General features: G+C 37.1%; 1 protein-coding gene across 3 annotated transcripts in view; it reads left to right on the top strand.

Annotated features, from left to right (window-relative positions):
• LOC109030613 (uncharacterized) overlaps positions 1-14,055 on the top strand; it is a 48,724-nt gene extending 34,669 nt beyond the window's left edge. For all 3 annotated transcript variants that reach the window (XM_072298502.1, XM_072298503.1, XM_019041664.2), the window contains exons 2-5: positions 3,989-4,166; positions 4,598-4,697; positions 7,294-7,798; positions 8,737-14,055. In XM_072298502.1, the coding sequence (XP_072154603.1) occupies positions 4,001-4,166; positions 4,598-4,697; positions 7,294-7,798; positions 8,737-8,907 (942 nt within the window). In that variant the 5' untranslated portion in view covers positions 3,989-4,000 and the 3' untranslated portion in view covers positions 8,908-14,055. The remainder of the gene's footprint in view (positions 1-3,988; positions 4,167-4,597; positions 4,698-7,293; positions 7,799-8,736) is intronic.
• Positions 14,056-17,239: the final 3,184 nt, after the last annotated feature.

Genomic DNA, 17,239 nt, shown 5'->3' with positions numbered 1-17,239 from the left:
GTAAGTCGCGCCGTTCCAGGCCAAACGCGGTTGGTCTCTGTCTTAACTCGACTAATTAAAGGTGCTGTCTCTTGTATCACTGAAAGACGACAAAAGTAGAAATTACTATACTCTCAGAAAATTAGAGATTTTGTCGCCTTTTCTCGTTTGTAATTTTTTTTTCTAAATCCGAATTTTTTTTTATACCTACATTTAAAAAATTGCAAAATTTGCCGCCCCCTATAGATTTGCCGCCATGGGCCGTGGTCCATGTGGCCACCCCCTTAATCCGGCCCTGGATTTTTTGCATAAGAGGAAATACTGACATGAAAGGAAATCTTTTTGTGGATGTGATGGAGGGTGACAAAGAAAGACATACAGATGAACAAAGATGGGGTGACGGCAATCTCCATTTCTCTATTTTCTTTTGCTATTGAACATCATGAATCTCTATGAGGAGATATGTAGCTCTTATACCGATCCAGTGCCACTTCCACTCTCTCGGTGGTATTTTTACAGACGGAAGTTTACAAATCAGACATCTTCACGAAAGGAAAGGAGGATGGAGGCTGAAAACAAATAATTTAAAATTATAATTACATTTATAAGCTAAGCGTTATCTGATCTGATTCAGAAATTAAAGATCGCAGCTTCACGAAGACAAGGATGAAAGACCGACAGTCTGATGGACCAAAATGTGTAATTGAAACGGTTGTGTAAGAAAGTAATTAAAGCGTTGAGTATGGTCTTGAATGCAGAACAATACGGAGATCATAACCTACTTAATTCAGCTTATGTCGTCTCATATTAGCATCCTGAAGAGACATGTATTACTCCTCATAATGATTCATTTATGTTCTTCCTTGGAATACAAAATGGTTTTTAGTGAGATTTTTTACTTCCAAATGAACCTTGAGGTAAAGCGTATGAACATCCCACTCAAAAGTAAAAGCAAGAAAAAAGTGCGCAAACCATGTGGTAAAACTTTGAGATGACTTTAAAAGAGGGTTTTATTTTTTATCAGAATTGGGAAACTTGCCACACATGAAATATGGTTTACGCACCAAAGCTATTTAAGAAATTCATGGACTACCAACTTTCTAGGTATACAAAAATAACATTTATAAAGACAAATTGCGATTGATATTTAACCCTCATCTTTTGAACTATCGCAAATCACTGATTTAATCAACTCTCCTTCCTAAACTTTAATCAGCCCTCTCATTACTATGGCTTCATTCCCAGTTGCTTAGGCTTAGGCTTAGGCTAAGTCTTATTCTAAGATAGGTCCGCACAAGACCGCCGTCTAATATTAACAAAATATTTTACATACTGTTTTCAGTTGGTTTCATGTCTGAAGCTAGTTTTTTAAATTTCATACAATTTTCGGACCTCTCATAAAATTATGTAGAAGTACACCTATCGAAAACGCGTGTATTTAATTCTGCAATGACACTTCATTTGCACACCGTTGACCAGCAATCGCTAATTGATTTCAATCCATGAAGAAATGCCTTTGGAAATGACTTTGGTTATTGTGTTCTTGCTAGATCTTAATCTAGCCTAAATAATCCTCCATGAGCCCAGTGACGCATTTAAGGTTTTTATTCAGCATGAGGAGAAGACGCGGGCATAAAAGAAAGGTTGGACAAGAAATGTCTTTGGACGAATCTACTTGAAAGTGATAGTTCAAAGGTCTCTTGATGGTCTTCGGCTGCCTCCCAATCCCCTTTATGAGCGTTTGTGAAGTATCGCATCCATTTCTGTCTGTCAGCACCGTTGGAAAATTGGACATCTGCGTGCTCCGTGTAAAGTCAAGAGATTCGCAATGGACATGTGCCATCGCTAAGGTGACATAACGAACATGGAAATACAAGAACACGGCGAAGAATAATAATCGATTTTCGTTACCTTGTTACTAGATCGCTCCTAATGTATCCTACTTTTACGGGCGCTCGGATAAAAAACCAGAGCAATTTTCGCGACTCTCGGCAACAAACGCTTTGTCTCGCCGTTGCTTGAAAATTTAAGAGGAAAGCGGCACGTTGAGCTCAACGGAAATGCGGACCGGCGCAAGCTGGAAGCCCGATTTTCAAAGTAAAATTAAGAGAGAGGCTCCAGAGCTCCGCTGTTTGTAGCGTCATGAAGCCTTTGTCATCGCGTTTTGATGGACTTCAGATGCGGCACCGCGTGGAGAAATTATACTCTCTAATTCGTGAGAAATAAGAATTTGATTTTTCCCGAAGGATAATCAACTGCAGCTCCGTATGGTCGTTGCTCTACGAAATTAATGCTCCAGCGGGCCGATTATTGAAATTGATAGACAAAGCCATGGACAAAGGAGACAAAAGAGATATGGAGAGATCCTAATGGTGGAAGTGGGTGGTTGCAACGGACAAAGGAGGTAGGTAATAGACTAACTAACGGCAACCCACGAGAGACCCGATAGTTAGTCCATCATTTTCTCCCTAGTCTATAAGAACCACCCATTTTAACCAATAGGATCGCTTTATACCCCTTATGTCTTCTTAGTCTATTGCTTTGTCTATCAATTTCAATAATCGGCCCGCAGTTCTGGACAAGACTGTCTGGCCCGTGTGCCTGTCTATCCATGACATGTGTGTACGCGCTTCTCTTGATGAAAAACAGAGGGAAGAGAAACAAATTAGTTTTAGGATTTGAACATTGGATTTAGTCCCAGGACATTCGATGTGGACGCATTGAAAAACTACTTTCCCTTCTATGTTAAAAATTACTTAATTATGTAGGATTCTTAAGAATATAAAAATTAGTCTCCACTACGCACCCCGCAACCTTTAGTGCAGTGGGGACTTAACTACTCTATCTCTTTTAAATAAAGCTGCGGATATCGAATCAATGAATTGGCTCTATATTTTGGACACTTAAAAAAGCTGATCCTCAACATCTTAACTTTTATATGTATTTCATTTCTCTGTTTCTGATTGAATGTTTGGAACTATACCATGGAGGATGACATATTATTTACTAAACATGAAATACAAAATTATGGAACAAAATTAAATGGACGTCAGTAGTTAACTAAATAGTTTCGTGTCATCTTGGGGGTTTGCACCACGGAACCTGTCAAAAAAGGGTTCCAATATCCGGCATGGAATATTGCTCTGCGGAATACATAAGTACTACTGTCATTAATCGTATTTGAGATATTACCATTGATTCTTTCTTTCTGATCTCATCAATTAGAGATGAAGACATCTCCAGTGATTGCTTGGGGGGATTCAAGGGGAGTCATAGGGTACCTGCGCCTGTTCACCCGGAAAAAAACCCAAAAGTACCTCTGAGGGGGATTAATTATTGCCTCGCAAGCGCATCATTGATGAGACCAAGGTAGCAGCATTCACTAAAGGAATGGATGATGTTATCAAACGCATCTTCAAAGGGCAATATACCCATTCATTTTGAAGATGACCCTGCGTCATGCTTTTTGACCGTTTTGCATTGAAAAATGGTGACAGAAAACATATATTCAAGTTACGTATTCAGCTCACTATTTGAAAACGCAAGTTTTGCTATGTATAACAGTTATGACACATACGTTTATGTAACCTTTGTTTGTCTGCGAAGACAACGTTGTTATATGACACTGTCAAGTCAGACACTCGGTAAATTTGAAATCTGTATTTTGAAGAATTGTTTCTCGAATCATCTTCCAAGGGTTCGTCGCGAAAGAGAAAGGAGAATTCGGATGAATTATCTCATTTACCGTCGTCGCAACACGGTAAACCTGAATAAGAATGTATGCGACGCAATATTTTCTCACGTCCTACACATCACTGGGTCGATCAGGTCGTTCCTCGTTCGAGCATAGGTTGAACTTAAAATTTATTTGAAAATTAATTATTATCCTGTGTGTTGCATCATCACTGTTGTAAAATTTTTGAGTTGTTTCTACATGCATTCATGTGGACGAAGAAGCGGATGCTAAGATGAACGTCATCTTGAAAATCGTCTCTCTTTTATGTTACAGAATCAAAGCAAGATGATCACCTCTCGAGTTATCAGCATTTTCATCGTGGCCCAGGTAGTACTGTCAGAAACGAAGGAGCATAACGCCATCATCAGGATTTGCGGAACGAAACTCTCCGACATGATTCGAATGATGTGCAAGGACACCGGCTTCGTGGGCCCGTTTGAGTTCAATAACTGTAAGTGATCGATTGATATATTGATTGATTGCTTTTATTTACATCATTTGAATATATTCATGTTATCGAATACAAAATACTAAAGCACCCTGAAAACTGAATAAGCACTAAGAAAACTAAGAATTAAAGAATTGTCAAAAAATCATAATCATATCAATTCAGCACAAATGGACCGCGTTCTGTAGAAAGAATCCAAGCCACATCAGCTATTGCCAAAGTCAACGGGGCGGTTTAATTTTTTACGAGGAAACGTTTGTATGGACTCCTCTGAAAATGTTGAGGAATTTGCTTCGCACTAAGCAGAAAATTCACTGAAGTTTGCAGTAAAAATCTGCGAAACCGTTTTCATAATTGAAATTAAGTCGCCCGATTAAATTTAAAAAAAAAAAAAATTAATTAACACTAATTGGATTTAACTTCTTTTGTTTTAGCGGGAGGACGTGGAGTGGCGGATGAGTGTTGTGTATACGGATGTTCACTTAGCACGATAGAACTCTACTGCGCTGCATCCCCGACCCAGTACAGCAGCAAGTAAGTATTCTCCAGAAATCCAAGTTTATTCTCTTTTACTTTTTTATACTCCTTTTCTTAGACTCTGTTTGAAGGTCACGTTATTTTAGAGGCTCCTAGTTGGGTTTTTTCTTTTTTTTTTTTTTACCATCGCACAGTGGGAGTCAATAGGAGAGGCTGGACAAGATTTGGAAACTTTAAACGGTAACGTAGCATCGCGTCCATGATATTGGACTCCATGCTCAACTATATATGTTCGGTTGATCATCACGCCCGAGATATTGGACTCCATGCTCACTTTAACTAGGGATGATTTTCTCGAAAAATTGAAGTGAGCGTAGCGTCCAAAATTGTGGGATGCAGGTATTCTCGGACAATACACGAGCATATAGGGTCCAAAAATGTATTAGGACAATTTTTATGAAATAAAGACAAAAAAAAACGTGTCCTCGAAAAAAAGTGTGCATTTCTCAGGTTAGGTTAGGTTAGGTTAGGTTAGTTTAGGTTAAGTTACATTAGATAAGCCAAGTATACGATGTTCTATCATGAACTTTAAAACCAAGGGAGGTCTGCTTGCTTTTGGACTCCATGCTCAAGCAAGGAAGTGAGAAGTTTAGCGATGAGCATGGAGTCCAAGATCTTGGACGAGATGAGCAGGCAAGTATATCAAGGATGAGCATGGAGTCCAATATCTTGGACGCGATGCTACATAATCCTTTAAACGCGCATAACTTCGCTTGTACAAAGTTTAAGGTTCTAAAAGTGGTTTTCTCGTAAAATTTTCTGTTAGGAACACCCCTTAAAATTTAAAATGTGACGAAATAAACATGAAAATTTGCAGTTTTAGTAAAAAATTTCATGTCCGACCTCTCTGGTTGACTCGATCCGCTGTGCGTCGGTAAATTTGAACTTATTGTTGACAATCTCGCCGAAAAAGCATAGGATACGGCTAGATAGATCGTGAGTCGTTTCATTTATTCGCATCCGAAGTTTTTTTGTTCGAAAAATGAATAAGAACAGAAAGTTCTCCAATCCACATGATATTTATATTGGAAGAATAGCGCCCTAGAAACTGGATTCTGATATCATTTATCACTATTTGCGTTTATGAAAATCCATATCTAAAGAGAAAATGGATACCGCGGAAAATCCACCAAAAAATATCTGGCACTCCATAAGTTTATTTCCAGCCAACTTTGATGGGAACTTTACACGCACTTACATAACGAGAAAAGTGTACGCGTGATGATAACGCTAAGCAGACCGCCAGTGATAGGCGTGTTCGGAATAGAATACTTCGAAAGTCGGAGCCAGATTTTTTAAGTAGGTGGTTTTCATACATAACCTGATTTTCCTCCTAGACTCTCCGTTTGTATTATAACGACGCTCGGTAATTATCTGTTGCTAATCAACCAATGGAGAATTCTTGAAGGAAGGCTCTATTCTCCGGTAATTGTCGACTGATTAACAAAATAAACAAGGTCAAAAGTTCAAGCGAAATTCACTTCCTTGATTAACGTTGGACCTCAAAGCTTGCGGGTGATATTTTTTGTTTTGTTTTTTAAGGCGGCATCGCTCTCTTTGCAACTTCAGGTCTGAGAATAAAGTAGGGATCACCCTTTGACCGATAAGTATCAGCATGAAGCACTGTGTACGTTGGCAAAAATAAAATGAGCCTTAAGTATGATGCGTTGTTGTGGTCAAAATTGAGCAATCCGCTGGTTTTTCGCTGAAATTTTGCAAAAAATAAACTAGGATTTCGGTTGACAACCGTATTGATGTAAGGCAGTCTAGTACAACGTGCGATTTCAAGCATTATCATACATGATACCTAACTAAAATTTTACATAAAACACCATTCGCGCAACGGAAATTATTCGAATTTCTCGTTCGCAAGAAAAACAATAGTCCACTTGAATCAAATTGCGCACGCCGACGGTTTTGAAGGACCTCTTAATCGAGCGATGTTTCCTCCCCCTCGTGTTGTCTTTGCAACTATAAGAGATATTTGCGTTTAAAAATTGTTTAAAATTAGGTTGAACTCAGCATTTTCAGTCGCAAAATTGAGTGTCATAACTATACCGCAATTACATTCATTTAGCGCATAGCCATTTTTGACCTATTGGGCCAGCTTTCAGATAGTGGAAAAGTCAAAATACGTTGAACAAAGATCCAGTGGGGCTCAATTTAATATACCATACACTGAAAAAAAAAAAAAAAAAAAAAACACATTAAATCTAGATTCCAGACTATTAAAAACATCGACAAGTAAGAATACTCTTGATTCAATCAGATTTAGGCTTAAATCAAGAACCAAGCCTCTTAATGTGAGCGGATTTCCCTTTGATTTAAGCTTAAATCTGATTGAATCAAGAGTATTTTTTCTTGTCAATGTTTTCAAGAGTCTGGACTCTAGATCCAATGTGTTTTTTTTTATTCCCAGTGTACCTTTTATAGTCCCGTATGTCTATTTTTACGATGCTTTTGATTTTTGTCGACGCCGCTAATGGAAGTTCCGCACTGTGCGGCGTGGAGCCGCGACGGAAAAAGCGCCTTCATTTCTGCGAACTGCAACCCTAACTACATTCTAAACGCAGGGTTTGTTCTTTGTTGACAGGTCAGCGGTGAAGAGGACGACGACCTACAAGGAGCAGATGGAGCTGATGTTGAATTCGTTGCACTCGATGGACTTGTCAAAGCGAGAGCTGGACATAGTGGCGATGGGCGAGGACATAGCGTCGATTTCCAACTCCATTTCAACGATCGGAAGGAGCCCAGCAGAGCCGAGGGCCAACGAAGATAGGAAGAACAACGAGGAGACGGAGAGGATCCTGTTGAAGGAGCTGATTCAGCAAGGCGGTCACCTCATCAAGCCTCAGCAGCAGCAGCAGCAGCAGCAGCAGCAGCAGCAGCAGCAGCAGCAGCAACAACAGCAGCAGCAACAGCAGATGCAGCAGCCCCGCGAGCGAGTATGGCATTCGGAAGGGCCGGTAGCTGCCGTTTCCGCCAATTCCGCCTTGCCGTCCAGCGACAGCTCGGTGACTAACTCAGTTCCTAACCTATCCTCGGATTTTAGGGAGTCCAGCAGCGCGCAGCAAACACAAAGGAGCTCCTCACTTAGTGTAAGTACTACTTGCTAATTCCTCATTTTAAGCAGGAAATATCGTCGCACCTTTGGCGCACAGTGGATCGAGTCGATATGAGAGGTCGGACAAAATCTGGCAACTCTGATAGCTTATAGTATCGAAAATATGAAGCAAGAAGGTTTCAAAGTGGCTCTGTTGGGTTTTTCATGAAATTTCCTTTTAAAAACACTCCTTGGAATTGAATTTATGACGAAAGAAACATCAAAATTTGAAATATCAGCCAAAAATGTCTTGTCCAACCTCGTCTATATTAGCTCGTTCCACTGTGTGGCATAAGGACGTATCTTGATTTCCTCGTGAGACCTGTTCTCCGCATAATTCTATGCTTTCTGGGTCTCATGTGGAATTCGAGATACGCCCTTATGTCAGAGGAGCGACGATATCTAGGATTAGAAGTCGGGAAGTACCCAAGCACCTTACAGCATTTTTCAATGGAAAAATTGCGATATTCTGAAATGAGGTTGCGATGTTTTTATGTCTTTCTGGCGATAAAATCGATGGGATCACCAAGATCTAAGCGATTATTCTCGATCTTATCGCAATTTTATATCTAAAAAATCGCATTCAATAAAATTGAAATTCTATTTCAATTCATCACGATTTTTCGTTTGACAATATCGCGACGAAAATTCGACTTAGTTGCAAATTCATGACATGAAATCGCAATTTTTCATCCGATAGTATTGCAATAAATTGACGTCGATAATATCGCAATGCGTTCTCCGATCAAACAGCAACTTAACGATATCTCTGCTACTTTGCAATCGCATTTTGCAATCGTTCAAAATGCAAAACTTATGAGCCATTTTGTTTGCCTCCTGTCCTTGCTATGTCTGAAACTGTGATGGATACTGCAACATGTAGGTATCTCCGTAGAAATCCCCTTTAATTTTTTTTCATTTTTTCTTTTACAGAATGATCTCATCTCAACAACTAGCTCGACAAGCAAGAGGCCAACACATCCGCCACTTCAAATCGGTGTCCAGACACCATACTTTCTAGGAAAACAATTAATTCAGCCGAAAACAAGACACCAGCAAGATTCCGAATCAAGTAAAAATGCACTAACTCAAAACGAATCCTAAATTTACTTTTAAAATGCGCTCGCTGTGCCTTCTGAATGAATTGCCTTTGAAGATGAATTAGGTCCACATCCAAATCTCTCATCGAAGATTTGTTTGAACTCTCATATCTGAACGAACCTCTTTAAATCATGGATGTCATGCATTAAAATCAGTTGCTGATTCCCTGATGAGTTTTTTCGGTAGCAAGTCGGTGATCTCATTTTTTGCTACTGAAAAATTTTATTCAAATTGCATTCAAACTCCACGTGAGTTCTTCGCTATCCCTCCTAGCTCATATATTTTATTTATGTTCTCCTCAACATAAAACAGATTTTAGCCACAAAAGCTCATATTTTATGAATTGATACTCCTGGAATAAGAGGGCATTTGCATCCATAAGTTCTTTTACCGTGAAAATCGATTTCATCATTAGCGACGAAAAACTAAAATATAAAAAACATAAACCGAAAATCGTCCGAATCGCTTCTTTTCCAATTTTATTTTTCGGACTTTTTGCCTCTTAGTGTAACAAACAACTGATAAAATTGCCTGAAAACTCATTTTTATAAATTCTTCTTCTTACCTCGATTTTTATTATTTTCGTCCTTTTATATCATGACACATCACATATGGTTTATTTATTGAACATCCCTAATTCATCTTCGTTAAAGGTTAAGCGCGTATTGAAGTGATAATTTATGTAAGAAATTTTAAGTATTGACTTTTGATCTTTTCTCCTAAAATGTAACTATTTATTAATTTATTTGATTTTTTCACTGTCTCCGTATTTTTAAACACATATTTATTTTGTTTTTTTTCTCCTCGTGTTAGTCGGTTTGCACTTTATGCTCATTTTTTTCTACAGTCTCGTCAATGTTGTTTCAATCTTGGTTAACTTTCAATGTCCCCCCCCCTTTTAAACATTTTTAAAGTTTTAATTTTCTTGGTACAATAGTGAAATTTTTACAATGGATAATGGAAATTGAGAATTATTATTCTAACACGCGCACTCACGTCATTGTAGACTCCATAAAGTGTTCGAAAATAAAAAGAGAGGGGCCTTCATTTTCGGAAGCAAATCAATTGAAAGATAAATTTTTGTGGGGCAAACTTGTTCGTACTCGATAATACCCAAGGTTTTCAAGAATGTATGCGGTGTGAATACTCATGCAAAGATGAGAAAACTGTACCTGAATATTCCATAAATCTAAAATGACTTGAGCTATGTCACGCAGATTTAATACAACAAAAGGATGCATAATTTGTTTATGGTCTTCGTATTTCAGAATTTTTTTATTTTTAGAAAAATTAATTTCAAATCAAAACTTTCAATTTCATCCCATTTTTCTCCTTTTGGAAACTCTCTCACAACTACCTTAATATTGCCAATATTCTTTTCTTGTGCGTTTTTCAAACTTGTGCAAAAGTAGCGACATCAGCCCTAGGAATGTGTTTGATGAAGGTCAACTGCCTGGCTTGTACACGGAAAAAATGGTATCGCTGATTTAACGATTTTGTAGTTAAAAAAAGTGTCCGACATGTTTCATTGTATATTTTACATCAGAAAAAATGAACTATTGTATAATGCTCATTTGAAACATGTCAGACATATTTTTTTTTAACAATTTAATTGTTAAATCAGCAATCCATTTTTCCCGTGTGCAAGGATTTTCGTCGCAGGACGCCTAAAATAATGCTATTCCTTTAGTTTCTCGCTTATGGAGTCTGTTATTACGTGACAAGGGTACCCAAACTAATATCGTGTTGGCCCCCCACAAGTCCTTTTGGCCCCCTATTGAGTCCTTTGAGGCAGCCTTCTTTTCGGTCCCGGTGCGATTTAAGTAGCCTCGTTTGGCCTCTGTGCTTTCAAAATCAGAATACACTCCACATAAATGGCTAAATACCTGTCCATCGCACTAAAGCACTCACTTACAGATATTGTTGCCATAAAGCGTGTACCCACTATAGTAGGGATCCCATTTATTCTCTGAGAGCACGCTCATTCCTATAATCCTGAGTTATCGGTCGTTCTTCTTTTACAAATTGATATTCTTTTCATTCATCATCGGCTGCGATTACCACGCTAAACTTCATAGATGTAGTTATAGTATTCAAGTATAAATTACTAGAATTGTTATTTTGTCTTATCTTACCTCGTTCCTTTGTAATGAATTGATTATTTAAGGAAATCTCTGGATGTCCGCTTATCTGGAAAACAGATTTTCTGGTTTTTTCCTTTCATCTTTCGAAAGTGACTTTTTACATGTTAATTAGAAGATTACCATATTATTCCGTTTTTTTACAAGATGAATTTTACCGCCGAATTCAATGTTAGATATTTTAATTAACTCTATGTGCGTTTTATTTTACTCGTAGGCTTGTTTTATACATGTTTTAGATGTAAGACTTTTAATTAATTGGAGCCCCAACTCAAAGTAGCAGAGCCTATAAAAATAATCGCCTCATTAATATGAACGATTTGAATAATAAAATATTATAACATCGAATGGTTCCGTCAAAATATCTTTTTAAATAGTTGGATATTGGAATATGTAGCCTTTTATTTTTCGATTTTGTTATTTTTGTACAATATTTTTTTAATTCGTTGATAATTACTTTTTACATGGCCATCAAACATCAATACCTATTTGTAAAATTCCTAGGTAGGCACATTGGCTGGGAACAAAATTCGTGATAAAATTTATTTTTATAGGTTCTGAGCGCATTTAAATGTGAATTTGTGATATGTATGAGGGAGTGAGAGTTTTTATTATAGAGTCCCGTATTTTTTAAAATTTAATTTTTTCTTAAGAATTGACTAGTATACTGGAATAAACAACACAACATAAAAAATAGGTAGATACTTTAACGGCGATCTATAACAAATATTAATAATGTAATGATTGAGATTTTAAAAGATTATTTTCAAGCATCAAAATCTGCAGTAGCCTGTTAAAACTTTTGAGAACCTTTAAATTTCAGAAATCTATTTTCAATGTCTAATCAGTGGTGTAAATTGGATTGCATTTTGCAAAAAGGAACCAGAAGCATTACAATGTTGCTAAGATTGTGCAGCTTCTTTTGTCTTGGAAGAAAACCCTGATTATCCCTGAACAGTTTCTATTTTACTCGCTGAAAATTGTTAAATTAAGACAAAATTACCATGTGAATTTCATATTTTTTCATAGTTTCAGTAATTTCATTACAAATGATGAAAATGCACAATCTTAGCATCATTGCAATTCTTCTGGTTCCTTTTTGCAAAATGCAATCCAATTATTCATAGCATGTCTGATATTCGTAATCAAGCAGAATTAGTCCACGAATTAAACCATTTCCGTAACAATGAGATAATTTTAATTTCGATAGCTCGAGTATGGAACCACGTATCTTCTTTGCGCTGTTTCAAAATTTTCGCTTCTGTTTCATTTTTTCGAAGAAGAAAAACAAGCAAACTTTTGGTATAGCTTGGAATTTATGCAGGATATTCTGCTGATAGAGAAGAAAAATCTAATGTACTTCCCAGAAATTTCGTCGACTAGTCAAAATAAAGTTTGACAGGAGGTCTGAAACGCCGCAAACGGCGATAAGTGCGGGTTCGGATTTCGGTCATCGCTACGTTTGTGCTTATCTACCTTATTATATTAATGTTTAAAATTATTTTTCATATCATTTACAGAAGTGTGCGTGAAGGTAAAAATCACCACTTTTTAATTTTTGGATGTTAAACTTTTTCTCAAACCAATTGTCCTGAGTTTCAAAAATCGCATTTAACACGGTGAATTTTATTTCATCATTCGGGATACGACATGAAATCTGGTGCAAAAATTGTGATTTGGTCAAATAGTGCAGATTATGTATTGTTAGGTTACTTAAGTCTAATATAACATAAAACATATAGGTAGATGAGTGCTTACTTAATGACACGTCTTTGTATAAATAGCTTTAAGATTTTCATCGATTTTTCCCTCATATTCTCGTGTATTTTCCGGAGGAAATACACTATTGCATTTTGTCACATTCGATGTTCCCTTGTCCGCGGATATTGAAGTAAGAGTGCTGTGCTGATTTTTGTAAGTTGGTGAGTCGATTTATTAGTTTTTTAGTTATGAAATCAACGTGATCTAAGATAAGAAATTTGATTTTATAAAAATTGTATGTCAAGTGAACGCTTACGTGCCTTTTATTGTTACTTTTTGAATAGGTACTGATTATATTGTAGCTTTTTCTGCCTTGGTTTTGACGGTGATTGTGTAAAAATTTCAAATTACCTGCTCCCTCTTTGCTTATTTTTGTGTCCAGTCAATTCAAAATATTAAGAACATCGTTGCAATGGACATGCATGGACATAGTCAGATACGCACTTACAACAGTCACAAAATACAACCACCTATTGTAGAATTTTTAATTTTTTTTTTTAGATTTATTCGAAACATTAACTTTTGGAGGAAAATACTGAACCACTCAAAGCTGTTTTTCAGTGGGCGCGGTGAATTAATTGTATAAGCACAAGTATTTGTGGATTCACCTATAAAGGATACGAATCTGCGGCATGGATTAATGAAATCTATGTTTCTATGAAATTGAAACATGAAAGGACGCACTGACTCTCAATACTTCCATATACGTATAATAGTTAAAAACAAAAGAGACAAAGAAAATTTACAAAAACCATCTACAAAGTCTTTAAAAAAATAATCACGTATACCTAATACAAAATGTGTCAATCTAGTGCAGTGAGAATTGCACCGAATTTCTTGTTTCCTTATCTCATATGGGCAACTTTGTTACTGAGCAATCATGTCAGTGAGTATGTCTGTTGAGTTTACATTTATTATGTCGATACATCGATTAATTCGGCAGCTGGTCCAGCTATGTTCCCGAATAGTACCTAATTAAACATTTTCGTCGCAGTCCATTTGCATGTCGAGAATGCTCGTGCCCCCGAAAAAATATTGTAATCAATACTGGACATCGGCTCTATATTTTTACTTTTGCTTGTTGTTGTTTTTTTTTTCTCCTCTTGCGTGTCTTGCATGTAAGGTGATGGTTATGGTCAATTAGATACGTGTCATAGACCTCTAAAATAACCGACCTACTTACTGGACTCCTTTGAAGTGTTCTTTGTGCTTGTGTAATTTAAATGAATAAAATTGTTTTACAATTTGAGATACGTTTTATTATTCCAGACTTTCGAGCTACAAGTCGGTTCCCCGATTAATGAAAACTTTGGATGTCATGACACCCCTCACGTCATAGGGCAATAGAGAATTTTCAGGTGTCTGAAATTTGATGAATTTCGTGTTTAAGTGGAAGCTACTGAAAGATCTGACACGGGGATACCCTTGGTCCATTAATTGAACACAATTATTGGAGAAGATATGACAAAATGATCTATATCTGCTAAAATACATGTTTTCAAATGAGAAATGCCGCCAGATGACGTCTTTAGGCGGGGCATTTTCTCACTTTTAAATCTATTTTTATGCTTTTTCCCAGATCAGAAAAAATCATGAAAAATACTGTGAAATCAGCTCCTCAAACACTTTCAGATGAAGCAATAAAAAAATTGCATGCAAATTCTCCATTAGTCGATTCTCCTCAAGTAGGTTTCTTTTTTTTCTTTTTTTTTTTAAAAAAAATTAGACGAGTTAGTATTAAAATTGTATGAAAATATTGCTTCCTCGTATATTTCTTGCGAAGAATCTCAATTATGTTTTGTCTCTACCTGTAAAAATAAATGTTTCAATAACAATACATGTAATATTAGTTGCGGAGAGGGGAGTGAATATACTTTCGTCAAAGGATTTGTACTTATTAAATTTGCGCAGGAGCAATTTGAAAAATAGGTTAAGAAATTAAGAACTTGATAGCACAAAGTTTACGCAAAACTTTGGTCAAAGACACAAGCTTACGTTCAACTTTAAAGTAAAATTGTAAGTGAAGTGAGAATTAGAGGGGCTCCATTACACTGTGTCGTTTCAAAGTTTCACCTGATAATTATTTTCCTGTTCTTTGAAGGGTAGACGTCTTACTTACCTACGTAACACTGAGAAAATTCAAAACAGATAATTCCGAGGATTCAAAATCGTTCTTTCTAAAATTTTATCAGATGAAACTTTGCAATATCGCGATGAAATTCAGGTCCTTTGAGTCTTACCCCTACAATACAATTATGTATAGGTTAGGTTAGGTAGCGAGATAAAGGTACAAGGTTATATTTGCTTCCAGCGTCTATGTAAAATAATGAATAGGTTTGCAAATTCCGACATAAAATTCTTATCGTTAAATTATGGAAAAAACTATTTCTGACAATGACCGAATTCATGGAGAAGTGGGGCGAACAAGTTATCCAGAACTTTTTCGCTCATTAGCAAATGATCGACGAGCTATTTGCCCAAGAAAAACCAAGGTGAGTAATAATGATTGGGAAAATATGCATTTCAATAATTGATCTATACGACGTTTTAACGATGCTCTAGTGGTTGGCACTTTTCTTTCGAAGATGGAGAGATGGTAGATTCCGCAAAGCATAACGAGAGAGAAAATAAGCGCTGGCGGTGGAGGGAGAACAAGTACGCGTATATTTGAATTTTAGGTATCGAGAAAAGGTTTGGAATTCAAATGTGATGAAATTTTTTTTTTTATCAAATCAGGAAGAAAATTCACGAACAATTTTAAAAGAGAATATGCAACTATTCTTGTGTTATACGTTTTCTATTGAAACTTTGCAACTTTGCAGTGTATTGAAGCTCCTCTGCATCTTACTCCCTCATATCTAAGCACAAACAGATATTAGAAAAAGGCACCTACTATAATGGCACGAGCACGACCGGGTGAAATTATAAAACGATGCAATTGAATGACGCGTTTTTTTTTTCTCCAGTTTTATCCTTAGTGAGTTCTTTTAGCCTCTTGAACATCATTGGAACTACATTTTGCAGTGAGGGACTAATATTTTTGGCTCATCTATATAATCATTTATCAGCGTAGGGAAACCATGGCGCATACAAGGTGATCCAAAAATCACGCACCAATCCTATGAAGGGGTCTTGCCCCTTTGCAGGGCGGTAGGTACCTACAGGGATGATGCCCGCACCGTTAAAAATTTTGGTGTGAAATTCTGTGGTGGCTTCTACGTAACGCCCAAAAAACCCGAAGATACGAATGCAGAGCAGAATTTGCGCTCCTAGCGAAGTGACTTGCACTATTACGGAGCAAAATCTACTCTTTTTGCGGAGTGTCGTATACGCTTTTATGGTGCTAATTTCACTTCGCAATCATATCACTCGGGCTTTGGGCGCTATGAAGACTCCGGCTCCGAATTTCACTCCTCGATTTCTAACAGTTTAAGTAGTCAAGCTCACCAGGTCGTGCGGTAAAATGTGCATAGTTTACATGGGCCTAAATGGGGGAAAGTGCAGATTTTCCAGCACTACCTGGCAAAAATGAGTGTGGCACTAGCGCGAGGGACTTTTAGATCATCCTATTTGTTGATCCTTAAATGAGTCGAAAATAGTAGTTCCTTAATGCGAAATGTAGTCCATTTTCCTCCGGCAAAATGCGCAGAGACGAGAACCTGGAAAAAGCACACTTGTAAGATTACAGAGAGGAGGAAATGGATTAGTACCTTCAAACACTCGAGGGAAATTGAAAATAGCTAATTAATTTGATAAGTAGGATGCAATGGAGAAAAAACATAGGTACCAGCTGTCCGTTGCGGTCGTCTATACTTTGATGGATGCGCCAACAGTGTTTACAGATACGATAGTCTTTTAATCAATCATTCTGACCTACTTTTTGACTCCCACGTGTAGATCTCAAAGCTACTTTAACTTACCGACATTAGTTAATTTATCATATTTTTTTTCTTTCTAAAATCCTCATTCAGTTGGAGGTTTATGGAGCCGTCCCTGCAACTTCCACGGTGAAACAAACCTTCATTTATCGACAATGTAAGTCCGCAACCTCGTATCTCAATCTTCGCTCCTACTTTATTTTTTTAACCGAGAACAAATCCACACCATTCTTTGAAGTTTTAGCAGAATTGCCTCCATGCAGAGAAGAAACATCACGGCAGTTTTAAAAAATTGCCGTTGGGTAGTTTTGTATTTCAAAAATAAAGTTTGATAGAAAGTCTGCAATGTCGGAAACTGCGGTACGCGCGCGGTTGCGGACTTACACCATCGCCTTGTACATTTATGAAGCATAACGGCCCCGCTAATGGCACAATTTCGCAACGCTGCTATAAACGAAAGATAGTAAATAATTATTAGGATGTGATTTTTTACTTATTTCCAAGTAAACTAAATGAGGAGACTCAGGAGGAGGTTAAGTAAGTATATACCGATAA

Source organism: Bemisia tabaci, chromosome 3 (assembly GCF_918797505.1).
Source record: "Bemisia tabaci chromosome 3, PGI_BMITA_v3".
NCBI lineage: Eukaryota > Metazoa > Arthropoda > Insecta > Hemiptera > Aleyrodidae > Bemisia > Bemisia tabaci.
This window is presented reverse-complemented; position numbering and strand designations above follow the sequence as displayed.